General features: G+C 40.7%; 1 protein-coding gene across 1 annotated transcript in view; it reads left to right on the forward strand.

The window, feature by feature from the left end:
- Positions 1–15,053, forward strand: part of si:ch211-186j3.6 (neural-cadherin) — a 393,221-nt gene that overhangs the window by 171,645 nt on the left and 206,523 nt on the right. The window contains exons 8-12 of the mRNA XM_059351714.1: positions 3,301–3,473; positions 8,774–8,942; positions 10,327–10,497; positions 12,043–12,215; positions 14,280–14,447. Coding sequence (XP_059207697.1) covers positions 3,301–3,473; positions 8,774–8,942; positions 10,327–10,497; positions 12,043–12,215; positions 14,280–14,447 — 854 coding nt within the window. The remainder of the gene's footprint in view (positions 1–3,300; positions 3,474–8,773; positions 8,943–10,326; positions 10,498–12,042; positions 12,216–14,279; positions 14,448–15,053) is intronic.

Consider the following 15,053-nt stretch of genomic DNA (forward strand, 5'->3'; position numbering starts at 1 on the left):
AACGCCGCTATGAAATGTCAGCTAATGTTGCGACCACAATTTTGAGTTAGCATTGATACGCTAATGGCTTAGCCTGGGTATACCCAGACTGCCTTGCGCGCTCGAATTTGATTTCGAACCTCCAGCCAGTCTGGAAACTAAGCGATTTTGCTAGCCCTGTTTTAGGGATCCAATCACAGAGCGGGGAGGGACGGTGAGACGATGACGCGTACTACTCGGCACTCGGCACTGGCTGTAGATGGTGTTTTACATAGTTTAGAGCGAAAGTTGAAAGGCGAAAGGTCTCTCGGCAGCTCCGCTGTCCCCCGGCTCGGAGCCAGATCACCGGTAGCGGGACTATTAGCACCGCACGGGCGGTTTCTGCGGCTCGTTGCGCCGAGCCGCCGAGACCGCCGGTCACCGCGGGTGATCTGGCTCCGAGCCGGGGGACAGCGGAGCCCCCAGAGACCCGCAGCAGCTTGTTTATTGCCCATAAAATCAGTGGATGTGTGTGGCTGAATGACATGAGGGGGAATAAAGCGTGAAAATAAATAATCTTGCAGAAAGCGAGAACTGGAGAAGCAAAGCAGCAGCAACACTCTCTCACAGACACACACACAACAAACATCCATCTCTGTTGCTCTACTACGTCATCTGGTATAACTGATCTGATTGGCTAAGAGCTACCTACAGACGCTTTGATAGACATTCTAAGCGCCCAATAAACGGCTCCGGAGGATCATAAACCACACCTCCTCTACGGAGAAAAGCATTGAAGGTGTCCAGACCTAATCTCCAATGAGATTTGGTCTGGTGTTAGCCAGGCTACTAATGGCTACTCTTGTAGCTGTAACAAGCAGCGCCGCTAGCATCAGTTAGCCGCTAGCTTTCGCTAATGACCAAATTTCACATCAAAGAAATAACAGTTAGCAGAACTATTGTCCCTTGTTGTGAACCCCAACTTAAAGATATAAGTAACAACAACTCACAAACTTGTTTTTGAGCAGACAACTGGCTTCCTTTGTTGTGCTAACTTACATTATTGCCCTAAACGTCAATAATTTATATTTCCAAGTTTTATTAACTTAAATCACTGTTTTAGGCCAAAAAATACAAGTTGGCTTTTTTGCAGTGTACTCAACCAGCTGCCCAATCATAAGACTATGATGCCTTGTTTTCAGTCTTACCATTAAATAAGAAAACTTGAATGCAATTGAGGCGGTGGAACTACTCACCTGTTCTCCCCACCTTTCCCTCTATTCAAAATCACAGCCACTATCTCTGTGTTTAAGTGTTCCACTTCAGCGAAGAGACTTGTAGGGCTGAAAATGAGGGACATAGAAAACCTGTGATTTCGTTTGCTCTCCATCTTTTTTTCTTGCTAAAGCAGTTAGTTTTCATGTGAGATATCCTCTTTTTGTCTGTAAGCTCAGCCTTGATTATCTGCTCTAGCCTATTCAAGGTATGAGCTGCACCAATTATTGTAAAGGCTGTGCCGTAAATGTCAGCCCAGAATTTGAGGCAGTCAGGTAAATTGGCACGGACTATAGCGTGAAGATTGCATTGAATCTAGAAGGATTGTTCTAAACCTGTTCTTTAAAAAAAGGTCACTACTTTACTTTGAGAAATATCTGTAGTGCTTAAATGTTGGACTGCATTGGGTCTAAACTTTTTATACATCAAATCATGAGTGAAAGGCTGACAGAGATATCATCACTGCTATTGTCATAGCACTCAATACAGACATTGTGGATAATATGACTTCCCCTTATAGAACAAGAACGCGACTGTTAATGGACCATTTTAAGATTCTTTTTTGGGCGTTTTTCGCATTTTATTTAATCGATTGACAGTGAAGATCAGGAAACGTAAGTCAATCGGCCCCAATCACACACCATTACCCTACAATCATTTGGCAGATGCTTTTGTCCGTCATAACATCAATATACAGACACAGACCAATTTAGGTTTTTGTGCACTGCAGTTTCAGAACACACTGGCGGTTGGTCTGATGACAATTAAGCCTCTAGGGACAAGAACTAATTTTTCTAGGGTTCCAGTGCAGACAGCTAATATCCAGATAATGTTGCCAAGGCTTCCTCTTTTGTTCTCTGGTCATTTATACATTGTGATTAGCAACTTGAGACACCAGAATGGTGTTGAGAGACAATGCCTGAAACCAGATTGTTTCTCTGCTATGAATGCAAGTACATTTTTAAAAAGCTAATAAGAAAAGAAATCCTTGTTGGACGATTACCTGCATGTTGCAATCACCGTAATGACAACTTATTTTAATCTCAAGCTTAAAGTATTTACTGATGTTCGATTCATGACAGCTGACTGTGTATTAACTTATGGCAGCGGTTCCCAAACTTTTTTTAGCATCGCACCCCCTTCTATGTCCCAACCGGGTTGACGCACCCCCACATCTTAAAAAAAAAAGGCAATAACCTTTTTTATAGCCATATTAACCCATTGAAGCCTGGAAAGCGGATACGTCGTTTTGTAATATTTGTATAAGCTCTCAAATACTTATTGAATTTCATTTATATCTGCTACAAAGGCTGAAAAATCTATTATTTATTAGAAGCGTTGACACTTCTGTTGAATTTCCAGAGAAACTTCAGTTTTAGGGGCTTATTTTAAAATCGCCCAGAGGTTTTACAGGAAGTTTTAGGCGTCAATGGGTTAAAGGCGGCATGTTTAATCCTGCTCAAATGACCAGAACACACATATAATAAAATAATCACCATCACAACAATGCGCTCTTGCGTTTGAATTAATCTGAAACACAGTTTCAATGTAATGCAACAAAGTTATGCACAAGCTTCCACTTTTAAGAGCAAAGAGGATGATGACAGGCCCAGGATCAGAGGCAGAAAGCACATAAGTCGGAAAATGTTATAATATTTTGAGCTGCATTGAACAAAAATTGCAGCAAATTTAAATGAGCGTGGAGGTTACACAACCCTGTCATCATAACACGAGTTGGAAAAATGAAAAAAAAAAGATAACTTCTTCTACGTTTCATTTTAAGATGAATTTAAGATGCATTTTGAATTTTTGCCTGCATTTATTAATGAATTAATATTACAGTTTTTGATTTTACATTTTACAAAGGAAATGTTTATTTACACTTCTTTATTGTGTGTGTGTGTGTGTGTGGGGGGGGGGGGGGGGGGGGTGTAATTGTGTAATTATCAGGCCGCCATTACATTTTTCATCTCGCGCACCCCCTAGCGGCAGCCCGTGCACCCCTGAGGGTCCACGCACCACACTTTGGGAATCCCTGACTCATGGTTTCCTTATGTTTGGTTGCAGGTTTGATCCGTCTGCGCTCCAGCCCTCCCCCTCACCTCCAGGGTGTGGAATACGTCCTAAATGTTACAGCAACGGATGACAACGCCTCAGGCGGACCTCAAGCCTTGTCGTCCACAGCTCAGGTCATAGTGGGAGTGGACGACGTGAATAACAACAAGCCTGTCTTTGAGAAGGTGAGATCATTAAACCTGGTTTAGTCTGGCTCATAATGTGTTGCCTGTGATGTCTGCTCTCTTGGCTGCCGTGATATTTTTTTGCTCTTCTTTCAGGTCTCCTCAATATATCTCAATGACTTCTCACTCTATTCTTTGCTCAGCTGGTTCTCTTTATTCCGTCTCTATCTATCCCATGTAACTCTCCTCCATCAATGCTCTGTCTCCCTCTCTTTGTCTGTCTACGTCCTCTATTTATTAGCCTCTATCTCTCCTCTCTGGAGGAGCGATTAGCCGACTTGACCCTCGTCTCTGCTCCCTCGTCTCTCTCCTACATCATCTCGGTCTTTTAATTAAAGCTTTGAGGGATGTGGGAGGAATCCCGGCCGACCCACTCTGGAAGAGCTACGTCCCCACCTTTTTTCTAGCCATGTCTCAATTTTAAATGAGGTGACTTTCCAAGCCCCCTGAGGTAGCGCGAGCCAAGATTAGGAGCGCTGGCTTGCTGAGTAAACCTCGCTCCCTCTCTCCAGTGGGAAAGTGAGAGCCAAGTGTTTCCCTTTCGGCTTCACCTCTTAGCAAGAAGAAACAGAGGGACGGGTGAGAGCCAAGAGAAAAGAGAAGAAGAGAAGAGAGGGATTCCTGCCCCACAGTGTTTCATGTGCTCTGTAGGCTCAGCAGTGTATTGCAGGAATCTCCTGCTGGCATCATACTCCAAGCCTATGATTCATTCTTTTCTCTCTCAGGGCATGATGCTGATTGCAATGGACAAGCAAACCCCTGACCCCCCACTCACCATGCCTCTTCTGAGTCAAAGAAGGAATTCAAGAAATTTTACGAGACAGATGAGAGAGAAATCAGCAAATGAAGTCCAATGACCAAAGAAAATGAAAATCGTGGGATAAAAAACACTGGACAAACACAGCTGTTTATTTTTTTAAATCTTTGGTCGAAGCTGGACAATGAATCTGAGGGGAAAACGTAAAAGAAAAGTAAAGAGTGACTGAGTGTTGGTTCCTCAGTTAGTAAAGACATCCCATGTTAGTTGGTGGCAGCCAGCAGCAGGACACTGAAGCAGAAAGGCCCTTTTATCTTGTTTTGATGCCCAATCTTATGACGTACTTTAGCCTCTCTGGAACTCAGAGCTGGATCAGTGGACCAAGACAGAAGGAGCAAGAGACACACAGAGGAGAGGTAGAGATACAGGGAGCCAAGATCTCTCTGATATAGATGATCCTGCATGTCCCAGTGGCATAAATATCAGACTACAGACACAAACACACATTGAGCACATTTGTTCACCTTCAATGCCCCTGTGACCCACTTTCATGTGGGTTCATTCACATACATTTTATATTTGTGATTATAATTATCCAGGTTGGACCTTTATACACACTGTGTAGGATACATAGGACTGTGAATCTTTCACTACACTTTTGAAAACAAAATAAACAGAAAATCATGAACAGAAGCATCCATCCAACAAATCACCACTTCTCCTCCTGGGGCTGACTTGGTATTGATACTAGTTGATATTTAAGAGGAATGGTCAGATGCTACTGATCCACAGTCAATATCGGTGCCATCGGCCATCAATTCTGTTTTTAGTGCAGCAGTCCTTGCCCGTTTGTTACCTGATGAAAATGATCTGAATGGGTCCTACGTTTTGGAGGTACCAGAACTTAGATTAGGGGAAAACAAGCACACTGGTTTCAAATTGGTTCAGTTTATTGGCCGGTACCCTGAGTTGATGTATCCGAATCAGCATCCGAACAGAAGTTTGATTGGTTTATTTAATGGCAGGTTAGTTCAGTGGTGTAAGCTGATGTGTGGTTGAAGATGCCGTCCGCCTCGCTCCTTCGCTGTTACGTCTGTTTTCCTGCTCCAACTGCTTTTTGCCTTCCGATATCTGTATCTGTTTTTGCCCCTGTTACTTGTGGTGTCCCCCAAGGATCTGTCCTAGGACCCATCCTCTTCATCCTGTACATGCCACTGGGTGTTGTCATCAGCCAACACGGCATCTCCGTTCACTGTTATGCCGATGACACTCAGTTATACCTCCATACTCACCCCAACCTACATTCTACCCCGGTCCTCTCATCATCACCTACTCGAGCCCTCTCCAACTGCCTGGAGGAGATTAGGGCGTGGATGAGTCACAACTTCCTTCAGTTAAACAGCTCCAAAACCGAAGCCATACAAATTGGCACCCCTCATCAGGTCCAGTCATCATCCATAACTACCATCTCCTTCTCCGGTCAAGTCATCCCCCTCTCTACCTCAGTAACCAACCTCGGTGTGAAGCTGGACCCACAACTTACCTTTATAAACCACATCAAACATCTGTACACAACCTGCTTTTTCCATATAAGGAACATTTCTAAACTCCGCCCCTTCCTCACTTTCTCTGATGCAGAAAAACTCGTCCACGGCCTAATCTCCTCTAGGCTTGATTATTGTAACAGCCTGCTCATCGGTTTACCCAACAAACACCTCCAGAAACTTCAATTCATTCAGAACGGTGCTGCCCGAACTCTGATGAAAACCCGCAAATACGACCACATCACCCCCATTCTCCAGAACCTACACTGGCTTCCCATAACCTCAAGAATTAAATACAATATCGCCCTCATCACCCACCTTTACATCTACAGCAACGCCCCATAATACCTCAAAGACCTCCTCACCCCTCACTCCTCCACCCGTAACCTCCGCTCCCAAAGCATAAACCTCCTCCATCAGCCCTGCACACAACTCCACACCAACCCCAGTCTGTGGACCTTTAAAAAAGGGCTTTAAAACTTTTTTTGTTCAGGGAGGCATTTTTAGGTTGTCCCTAGATGTTTTTATTATTGTCTCTGCACCTTAATCTCTTAATAATGTACTTTATTACCTGCGTCTTTTTTATCTACTGCTGATTTTAATGTGTCCGAGTTTTCTCTTAGTCTTTTGTTTTCTGTTTCTGGTTTCTGTATCACTCTGAGATTTCTTTATGAAAAGTGCTTTACAAATAAAATGTATTATTATTATTATTATTATTATTCCTGAGTGTTTCCACTCTGACTCCCTCACTCCTCACCCTCTCTAAGGTTGAACCCAGTCCCCCGGTGAAATTAAATAATTTGGACTATTGTATCTGCAATCTAATTTTTCAGTGTTTACCCACACCTCATGTTCGGAGTTGAACATTGGAACTTGGATTAATGTGACATTTAGAGAGCTTTTGCTACAAATTCAGCTCCTTCTATAGCACAGCAGTCTGAGACGATGCTTACTTTGCTGCAGACTAAACTGCTTAAGCCCAAAATACTGAAACTCCGTCAAAGTGGTACGTGGTGCTGACTGTCATCCCTAACGTTACACAGCTGCAAACCATCGCAGTGCATGCTGAAGGTCTAGTCTGATGAAGCCAACAAAAGCATAATATCTTGCAAAAAGCAGAGATCCATTCCAAAGATCACCAGACTAGACACTTGCTGTTCCTCAGCTGCTCCAAGACATTCTGTCCTTGCAAATCACAGAATGAGTGACATGGCACAGCGGCCATGACATGTCCTTGTGTTTAGACGTACCTTTTGTTTGGTAAGGAATGTCTTGCCTACACACACTGGTTCTTTTCATATTGACAGAGCATTTGTGACACATAGCACTCCCTTTGACCTTCTGATGAATTGCATAAGTGAATGCCTGCATACAAACCTGAGCTTCTTCACAAAAGTCCCTCTGTAATCTGTTGAAGGCATGAAACAAGATGAAAAATAAAATCTTGTGAAGATGGAGATGGAAAGGTTGAAGATGTTGACAAAAGTAAATGTAAGGATTGATGCATGGTGGAAGAAAAGAGGAAGTGGAAGACAGAATAGAAATTGAAGAACAATTGGAACAGGCAGGACGTGCATGAGGGAAGATGAGAAAATAAAAAACCTCCATCCATTAATTGGATGTCAAGCAAGACATCGACAAGCAGCACTGAGAGATTCCTTTCCTTCTCTTCCACTGTGTCTGTGGCACATGAGCATCAACACTCCAGTCAGACGGGGAGAAAAAAACTAGAGTGAGAAAGATGAGAGAGCAGAGAGAAAAAGGGGGTAGAGAGAGTGAGTGAAACCCAGGCAGCGTTTAAATGAGGATAATAAAGCTCTCTGTGTGTCTGACAAGTTCAGTGATTGACAAAATCTTTGAGAACCCAAACACGGAGCAGTTACCTTACGTTTCACCAACAACTGAAAGCGCTGAATTCATCTCTGTGATAATTCAGAAAAATAATGTGGTGGTGTGGTGTTCAATGGAGGGGTTGATGTTACAGGGTTGAGTTATCATTTTGGAGTTCCTTGAATCACTTTGCTCTTGGGAAAAATATGATTTTTCATCCTTAAAAAAAATGGCAGATAATCAAAAAGGTCTCACTCTTGATGCTATTTTTTCATACATTATGTACAACCTTTTCATAGCAGAACAACACTGCACTTAAATGTATCATTTGAGATGGAAACAACACATCGATTATTGTTTTAGTCACATTTTAGTCATTTTTTTTATTCCTCATGCTCATGACAACACTAAAGTCCAAAGAATAATGAACCAACTCGTACCTTCCGAGCAGCCCTTCAGTGCAGCATTGGCTTTTTACAAATATTGTGTCCTCACTATCCTCTGTACGTCTCCTGTTGTCTAGAAGGCACATTAGTTGTTTGTCCTTCTATTCTCCTAGTGGACTTAATCTTAAAAAAGGTTTTACTTGGCTGTCAAATATGTGTCATATTATATTTTTTGTAACACCTCGCTTTGAATTAGCTTTTATGAATACAACTGCACCTATTTTCCATTACCCTGCTGAAAGCTGACTGTGAAGTGCTGTGCCCTATTTCCAATGAAAAAGACATGTTGTGCACAGCACAAAACAAACTGGATGCCAAAAGACCAGCAGATTTTTTATTTACCAAATCACAGTAAGCACACCACCAGTACCAATACCAGTGGCTGCTGGGATAGGCTTCTGACCCCTGAACCCACCACCACCAACTACCTTACGCACTACAAACACATGTAGGAAATAAATGAATGGAAATGGTGCAGGACCCAGGCTTCCTTCATTCTTTTTGGATTATTTTGTGTCCATGCTGCCTCTTTGTCCTAGTGAATAATCTTTAAACTGTCAATTTTTCTCAATTTCAAAATACATAACATTCCACTTCCCACATAGTATTCATTACAGTGTCAATAGAAAGGAGCACTGGTCTAAGTTTCTCCACACTTTCATTGCATCTTCTACTTTCATCTTCTCTTCCTGCTACCTCTGACCGCTGTCTCATTCTCCTCAGTGTCAGCAGTATCGGGAGAGCACGTCTGTCCTGGAGAACCAGCCAGCGGGGTCGTTCGTTCTGCAGGTTCATGCTGTGGATGCTGACGAGGGCTCCAATGGCAGGGTCACATACGGCTTCATGCACAAAGACTCCACTGTGCCCGCATTCAGTATCCACCCTGACACCGGTACTCAGACACACACATACTCACTTCCACTTGCACCAACATACAGATGAGTGTGCATGCTTTTATCCCAGTGGGGATTGTTATGCAGACGTATTTCCTTTCAGTCCAACATGTTTTCTGCAGTGCAAGAAGGCATGCAGGGTGGTTATAAGTTTGTAAGTCTACAATTTAACATTTTGTTGTCGAAGATCCTTTTTTATGCCATGCAGGATTAAATCTACAGTAATTACTGTGGATACTGTGTCTAAAGACTGTATTCATCACATTTGACAACTTCCAAACCTTTACAGGTTTCCCTTTGTTAGGTTCTTGTTCACCTTCACAAACCAGAAACTACATATTTGTGTTCCACTTTAAATGCCTTTGAAGCATATTTTAGCCAAACTCTTTGAATTGTTAGATTTAAAAGTTTGTGGGCGTAAAATTAAATAAATACTTGGCCACATGAAAGCTTGTGTTTCCTTTGTCTTCAGAAAATATGCTGCTCAGTATGCGTTAATCGACATATTGACTGCATGAAAAAGTTAATGTGGACCTCTGGAAGTACAGGGCTGAAACTTTCAGCATTTTATTCTTTTTAAACAGTCTTAGCTTTTGAAATCAAGCCAACCTATTTTGCTTTTGTTCTTCAAACAAGTCAATAACTTTATATCATGCTGATACATACTCATTGGAAAACAAATGATTTACACAAGAAGTAGAAGTATTTCAAAGCATCCCCCTGTGTACACATATACTGTAATTGAATAATGGAAAGTACTTTTTAGGGGTTCACTTGCAGAAATCAATTACAATCATAAATCAGGATGTCTAAAACATGTGCTGTGTCTCAAATCTACACTACTTTATACTAATCCTGAGAGTATACTGTTTTGCAGATGGTGTACAAAAATCAACATACTTAATCTTTAAATGCTTACAGTAAATGATACCATACTGTCTGATGTTTATCACGTTTTGGTTAAAAACCAACAATCCCAAGAGAATCTGTGTATAGGGCATGCTTCTTCCCCATGTTGTGTTTGCAAGTTTACATGTGGTTAAGTTATTTGGTCATCAGATGTTTTGCCAAAAATAAAAACTCAGTGCCAAAACACATTCCTTTCACCTCAGATGCAACAGTTTATCTTGTGGAGCAGGGGATATTGTCTAAAATGATTTCTAAACATCATTCTCTTTGAATTGATGATAACTGCTTTTGAAAATACCTCACTTCCTTTCCTATTCTGCTCCTCATCTGCTCTACTGTCTTTAAAGTTTAGCTTCAAGGCAAACAGAGGATATCATTTTTGTGTTAAATTACAAAAGCTCTGGGGACATGAGAACAAGCAGTGTTTGGTGTGCTTTAGCTGTCTGATCAACCTTGTTATCTCTGTGTCTCCAGGAGTAATTGTGACAGCCAGGAAATTTGATCGCGAACGCCAACGGGAGTATGCAGTGACAGTGACGGCCACTGACCAGGCAGCTGACCCACTGATTGGCATTTGTCAGCTCAACATCCTCATCCTGGACCAAAACGACAACAGTCCCAAGTTTGAGAACATCCGATATGAGTGTAAGTACAAGTCAGTATAAATCAGGGGTGTCAAACTCTGGCCCGCGGGCCAAATTTGGCGTGCAGTGTAATTTTATTTGGCCCGCGAGGCAAAACCAAATTATTATATTATTATTGTACTATAAAAGCTGACCCGCCAGTATTATACGACGCATTTACCGCTAATACTACAAATCCCACAATGCCCTGCTGTTGTTTTAGCGCGTCAATCAGGACAGGACCCAGAAACGCTCCTCTGTGACAGTCGTCATAGCAACCTCAAGCTAGAGCTGTCTCCCAACTACCCCTTCCCAAAAATGGCGAAAAGAAAGGCAGAATTTATTAACCTGTTGAAAAAGTTTATTTTGATATTTAAATCAGAAGGATGCAAATAGAAAAGAGGCATACGATTTTTATTTAATTTTTATTTAATAAATTAATGACATTGATGTGTTTTTTATTTGAAATTTAATTTTGCATGTCTGCACTATTTAGTTATATATTGTATGTTTATAAGCGTTGCTGGTTCCATTTTTAATGTTTGAATCAGAACTATCACCAGACTTAACCCACTGCAAGTTTCAGAAAGAAAATCAAAACAAGTGGATCAAAATTAAGCAAGTAAAGAAATAAATCTTGAATATGAAAATGAGCTAACAATGTTTTTAGTAACATTTTAGTGATGCCATGATTCCACCCATTGTTAGCCATTTAGTTATGCTTCTTCCTAAGTTTCTACTGTCTCCTGATGTTGTGATCCAGCCTCTTCTCATCTCAACTCACTCTTTTTGGGGTTTTTTTCAAAAACAGAAGTTGTGGATCATACCTGGTACTTATTCCTTTTTTTGGTTTTACTTAGCTCAAGGGTCCAAGCCAGTTTTCAAGACTCGAGTCTAGAAGGTTTAGTCAGAACACTGCAGACCACTGATTGGTGAGAGAGAATTGTCACTTGGGCATCCTCCTTTTTAAATAGACAGGCTACTGTCATGGCAATTGCAATTTCTTTATTAATTCACTTGAGCCAGATTTTAAAAATGGTAAATGGACCTGCACTTATATAGCGCTTTTCTATTCGCTTTGCGACCACTCAAAGCGCTTTACACTACAGACTGCGCTCATTCACCCTTTCACACACACATTCATACTGGTGGCAGAGGCTACCCTAAACGGTCCCACCTGCCACCATTGGGAATTCAATCACACACTGATGAACACAGTATCGGGAGCAATTTGGGGTTCAGTATCTTGCTCAAGGATACTTGGACATGTAGGCCGCGACGGTCAGGGATCGAACCGCCAACCCTTCGGTTGGGGGCCAACCAACTCTACCAGCTGAGCCACAGCCGCCCAAAAGCCACCCAAAACTGGCAGCCCGCAAAGTTAAACTCAACTCTGTACAAGGCGAAAAAAGTACAGTGCTGAATCCTGCATTGGAAATGAGGCCAAAGTCAAAGATTTTCCTCTTCCTTTGCTTATGTTTTCTGAAATTACTGATGTGTAAAACGTGTAAAAAAAGCCTCACAGATACACTGAGGTATAAACGCACCTTTTTCTCTTCTCCGATAGATTTCCTTCGTGAGGACACAATGATCGGGACTAGTTTCCTGCGGGTGGCAGCTCACGATGATGACTTTGGCACCAATGCAGCCGTCATGTACTCCATGTCCAGCGAACAGCCAGAGTATCTGAGGGTCAACCCCCTGACAGGCTGGGTGTATGTCAACCAGCCCATCTCTCAGGTACCAACAAACTGTGTACAACAAGATAATACCAAACCAGTTTGGTTAAAGTTTCAGGTTACTATTTAAAAAAGATGAAATCATACAATCAGTAATGTACAGTATGTAGGAGTGATGCTGTGTTGCCAGTATAGCAGATATGTAAAGTAGTTACTACACTATTATTATTATTATTATTATTTTCAATTTGATTGTAATGTACCTTTTGATTTTGTCGGACTGCTGTACTTGTTCTGTCTTTAAAAGCAATAAAAAAGTTGTTCACAAAAAAAAAAAGTAGTTACTACACTGAAAAAAAAGATTTTTTGGCCCTGTTATTATTATTTGAATCATCTATATAAATTCTACAAAGTAATACCAATTCAGTGCTTTTACTTTAAAATATCAGTTTTTCATGTAGTGCATTACTTAATGATTGTTTGTTATTATGTGTCCTCAGTTTTGTATGTAAATTGAATTATTTGTTCCAAGTAATATTCACTAAACCAGTTCATTGGCTTAATTAGTTGATATTTCCAAGTAAAATGTAATTGAGGGACATCAGTGAATCTGCAATTTACTTGTGTATTTTCATTAAAAAAAATAAGTGGTTCTATTAAATAAATATTACTTAGAAACAGCCTGAGTAAAGATTACAAACACTTTCTATGTGGAAAAACTTGTCAAGCTTTTATTAAGTAAATGTCACTCCAATTTTTTCCATGTATGTAATCCTTGATTTTGCTTTGTTTTTTACCTCTTCTTATAAAAATGATTGGTCCCTAGGGCTTATTAAGCTAATGGTGCCACAACAAATGGCACAAAAACACTTCAAGGAATGGAATTTCCTAATTTGACTCAAGATGATTCAAGAGATTCTAGAAATGAACTTCAGGTTGCCACCCAAACAGGAGGCTACCTCCCTAGCACATGGCCATGAAGGCAAGCATATTTGCATTCAAGAACTTTATTGCTGACAGTGAGGGGGCAGAAGTCCATTGGCCAGTAGCAGACTGGCAGCCTGAATATGTAATAATGCCCTCACTGCCTGTTCCTTGGCATCAGGAGAAATAACATAGCTGATATTTTCCTCATCTCACTGCCTCTAACCCCTTGCTTCACTACCAGCAAGAAAAACAATCTTGGTGGGAACATGAACAAGCAATAGAGGAAATTGCCACGTAATGGGTGCAAAACAAGTCTGTGCCTCAGATGAGTGCCACAATGATTAAGCCCCAAAAAGCAACAACTCACCATCTTCCAGTGCCAAGAGGAAGAATGTCTCTATCCTCAGCACCTTGCATCTTACACCAACACATGGCTCCATGCCAGTATTTTTGCCTGAGAGAACAGTACACTCGAACATATCTGTGTTTGAAGATACAAAACTTTTCTACTAATGAGTACAACTGCATAAAGTATAATACACAAGAAAGCACTGCCTACACTTTATTTCAGCCTTTGCCAATGTGACAATCTCGAAGTTGTATTAATTGCGTAAAGAGTAAAGATTGAATGTTATATCTGCATAACTACAAGAAAACTTTAAAAACTTATTTAATAAGTGTAAACTTATTAAACTTTAACATTGTCTCTAAGGTGAAGAATGTGTAAAAAGCATTTATCACATGGTACATTAAGCAAAAGGCCATGAAACAATTGGAAAAAGTGGACTTATGTAATTTTTTTGTTTGTTTTTGTTCTCCAGCCTACACCAATTAACCCACACTTCGAGAACTGACTCTTTCCTTAGTTACTGAAAAAGATTATTCCCCCTGATTGCTAAAGCTAATTGCCCTTGTAGGGGTTACAAAACTGCTGATTCACAGCAGGCCATGACATTCAATCAATACAATTATCTTTAAGTATGTTTGTTTTATCTAAGTGTGGGCTGTAATCAGTTTGTCCCTGCACAGAAGTGTGGAAAATAGATTGCTTGCTGAAATCTGAGAGATCTTCACAATGTTTATCAGTCTTTAAGGAAGCTATAATTGTCACTGTGTCACAATAATCTGCAACATAAGGACACACAATCAAGTCATCTTTTCTCCTCTTCTCTCCATCTGTGTGGACTTCTTGCCACAGAGGACCTACATCACCAGGGAAATAGTGGCCACAGACGGAGGGAACAGGAGCAGTTCAGTGGAGTTGGCGGTCACCATCACCAACGTGAAGAACCAGCCGCCACAGTGGGACAAAGACAGCTACAGTGTGGTCATACCGGAAAACACCGTCCGGGACACACCCATCGTGGTACATTGGGGTGGGGGGGTGGTCATTGGTATTTTTAAAAAAACGATAACTAACTGAAACTGTATTGCGTGGTTACAAAACTAACTAAAACTAACTAAAATTATAGTGGAAATGTCCTTAGTTTTCGTTTTTGTCAACTTTTTAAATTCATAATTCAGTGTTTCTATTTGAACATGCAACACATGGTAAATATGTTTACTGAGACTGGGATGTCTACACTCCAACCATAATTAAAAACAGTTAATAACCTTATTGGGGCTGAGATGGATAAACCAAAGGAAATAAAGGCAAAATTTATTATGACCACTTTGAATCTTGCACCCAACACATAGCCCATTACAAAAAACTAAAACTAACACTAAAACTAATAAAAACTAAACTAAAACCAAGCATTTTCAAAAAAAAAAAACTAAACTAAAACTAGAAAACTCACTCTTAAAACTAACTAAAACTAACTGAATTTGAAAACAAAAATTCACAACGAAATTAAAACTAAAACTAATGAAAAATCCAAAACTATTATAACCTTGATTGGTACACATGAGAAACATATGCAAAAAATATAGGTGCCTTTGTTTTAGTTATTATATACTTGTACATTTTAAC

This window comes from Centropristis striata, chromosome 2 (genome assembly GCF_030273125.1).
Source record: "Centropristis striata isolate RG_2023a ecotype Rhode Island chromosome 2, C.striata_1.0, whole genome shotgun sequence".
NCBI lineage: Eukaryota > Metazoa > Chordata > Actinopteri > Perciformes > Serranidae > Centropristis > Centropristis striata.